General features: G+C 41.6%; 1 protein-coding gene across 1 annotated transcript; it reads left to right on the forward strand.

The window, feature by feature from the left end:
* Positions 1-690: 690 nt before the first annotated feature.
* LOC126996336 (adenylyl cyclase-associated protein 1-like) lies at positions 691-2,673 on the forward strand (the record flags this gene model as incomplete). Its single annotated transcript, XM_050856705.1, has 4 exons — positions 691-894; positions 1,959-2,086; positions 2,309-2,557; positions 2,665-2,673. Coding segments are annotated over exons 1-4 (441 nt in total), but the record flags the coding sequence as incomplete, so codon positions are not given.
* Between the last annotated feature and the right edge of the window lie 4 nt (positions 2,674-2,677).

Consider the following 2,677-nt stretch of genomic DNA (forward strand, 5'->3'; position numbering starts at 1 on the left):
AATTAATTCTAAAGCCTGAAATGCATGTGAGAGATGTTAGAGTGAATCTAACAGGGTGTGAAGTCAAGTTAAATTACCAACTCAGACTAGAAATTTTAAAGTGCGACTCAAACCCCATGCCCTCCCCTCTATTCTTTTTTTTTTTTTTTTTTTTTTTTAGATAACTTACACCATGGTGCGGTAGACTCTTGAGGTAATTTTCTTACATATTTACATCAAATTGTGTGTACTCTGTATGGAGCAACATGTAGATAATGTAAAGAAAAGCTTCCTACCCCATTACCACGATAAATGATTATGTTAAAGGAGTCGAATTAGGAATTTTACCGACTCCGACTCCATTAAAATAACCGACTCACCCCTGGAATCCAATACCATCCTTGAACCTCACCAATGGTATTGACTTTCCATTTTCTGCTTACATAATACTGAAAAAAATCTGATACTCCTTTTCTGTCCCTTAATCCTCATTCAGCAAGTTCAAAACCTATAAAACTTTTTCCTTATAAAAACTCAATGTTTGGATAACTATTAGCATTGTGAACAAATCCAAACTTATTTTCTATTATGGATTGTCTGTAAAAGTAGGAGTTAAATGTCTAACTCACGCTTGTATGAATGGCCTAATTGAGGTCTATTGTCAGAGAAAACCAAAATATTACTTGTGGCAGGAATTGTTGTGTGACGGGACCTTATGTGGTGTGTGTGTTTGCAGGGAGAAGGACAAGATCCACGTCGAATGGGTGCAGAACTTGAACAACGTGTGGAAGGAGCTGCAGGAGTATGTGAGGAAGTACCACACCACCGGCCTGTCCTGGAACACTCGGGGCGGCAACGCCATGAACAACCTCAAGACAGCCCCCCCCAACTGTGGCATCCCTCCCCCACCACCACGTAAGGACTGCAGACAGTGTTGTAGTGTGTCAGGCAGAACCTTCCCTTTGTCAGTCTGTCCCACACCAACGCATAAGGACAACACACAGTCATGCCAGCCAGTCACCACCCCCCTGGCCTTTCCCTTCCCCACATCGAGCAGTGTCAGGCCAGGCAGTGCTCTCCCTCTCCTCCTTCTATTAACCCGGTAGCAGCGGGGATCATGTTTCTTAATGGTCCCTCTAAGTGAGAAAAATGAGAAAAAATCACCTCTCACACAAACCATTTCATAATATATATTAAAGCATTTACGATCAGATAATGTATCATCATCTTTTTTGGGGGGTGGCCCGTCACTGCTACACGGTAAAGCCACAAATTTGGCCCGTCGCTGCTACCAGGTTAAACTCATCAGTATTATCATTGCAAAAGTGTCAAATAATCACTTAATACATACAATTTCTGCCTCCTTAACACTGATTTATCCTTTGCTTGAATAGTAAGATGACTGTCATTTGTTGATATTTTTCCTAAATTCTAACACTAAACGTTAATGCAGGTGATATAAAGCATTCATTTGGACTTGTTTCCCAATTTCAGATTAATTCTAAATTCATTGCAATAGCTGCATGTAGTATTGACTCTTTAGATTTTTGTTGAGTAATTTTCTTTTATGACCAAATTTAAATTTGCTTCACTTTCAGTTTTTTAAATTTAAAATGTGAGTCACATTCTTAAGCACTAGGTTTGGTATGCTATTGAAAATTTCTGATCATTTTCTACTTAGTACTCGCAAAAGTCCTGATGCTTTTGAATCCGTATGCTGTGTGCCTACTGCTTGGAAAAACACATGAAGAAAGAACATTTTATCTCTTAAATATTTAGTTCACTGAGTCCATAATTATTATGTATCCTGAAAATACTCTTTGGCTCTCAGGGACTTCAGGACCCTTGCATTATTTTTGTGCTGCAACTCAATGTTTTGCTAATTGAAGGACAGTCACTCCTAGTCCTTGAGCTTCCTAGAATGTAGAGGCCAGTTTGAGCTACTTTAGTGCCGTTGCTGATGTTGTGTACTCCCGTAGCTGGCATCCCTCCCCCTCCTCCCCCAATGGCGATGCTGGAGCCCAAGGCCGTGGCAGCGGACGACGGCCGCTCCGCACTCTTTGCCTCCATCAACAAAGGGGCTGACATAACCTCGAGTCTCAAGAAGGTATGAGTATGACCTGCAATGTCCTTATTCCTCATGGCTCTTATCTCTTAACTTGATCATTGTGAAATTTGGCAATATTCAATGTAATCACAACTAGCAGGTCTTGGGTGGGTTTTGTAGCCCAGCCATCCTATCATAAAGGCTTTATTTCTTAGTACATGGATTTTCAGTGCCATAAACATCAGTAGAAGACCACAGCACTAATATTTCTTCCTCCCACAGGTGACCGATGATATGAAGACTCACAAAAACCCCAATCTTCGTGAGGGTCCCAAACCCTTCGTCAAACAGTCTAGTCCTGGCGCCCGTGCCTCTCCCTCCCGAGACCCCTTCTCTGGCACCCCCAGGAAGGCCCTTCAAGGCAAGAAGTGGTTTGTTGAGTACCAGAAGGACCAGAAGATAGAGATTGATGGCAGGATGGACCAGAGTGTGTACATCTTCAGGTGCATGAACACTGTAGTTCAAATTAAGGTAAGATCTGGAAAGGATGTGTGACTTTGTGCACTGAGTTGGAAATTGACAGGATGAGTAACCTTTGGCTTGTACCTAACTTCTGAAACATCATATTTTCTTTTCAGGGTAAGATAAATT

This window comes from Eriocheir sinensis, chromosome 10 (genome assembly GCF_024679095.1).
Source record: "Eriocheir sinensis breed Jianghai 21 chromosome 10, ASM2467909v1, whole genome shotgun sequence".
NCBI classification, from domain to species: Eukaryota; Metazoa; Arthropoda; class Malacostraca; order Decapoda; family Varunidae; genus Eriocheir; species Eriocheir sinensis.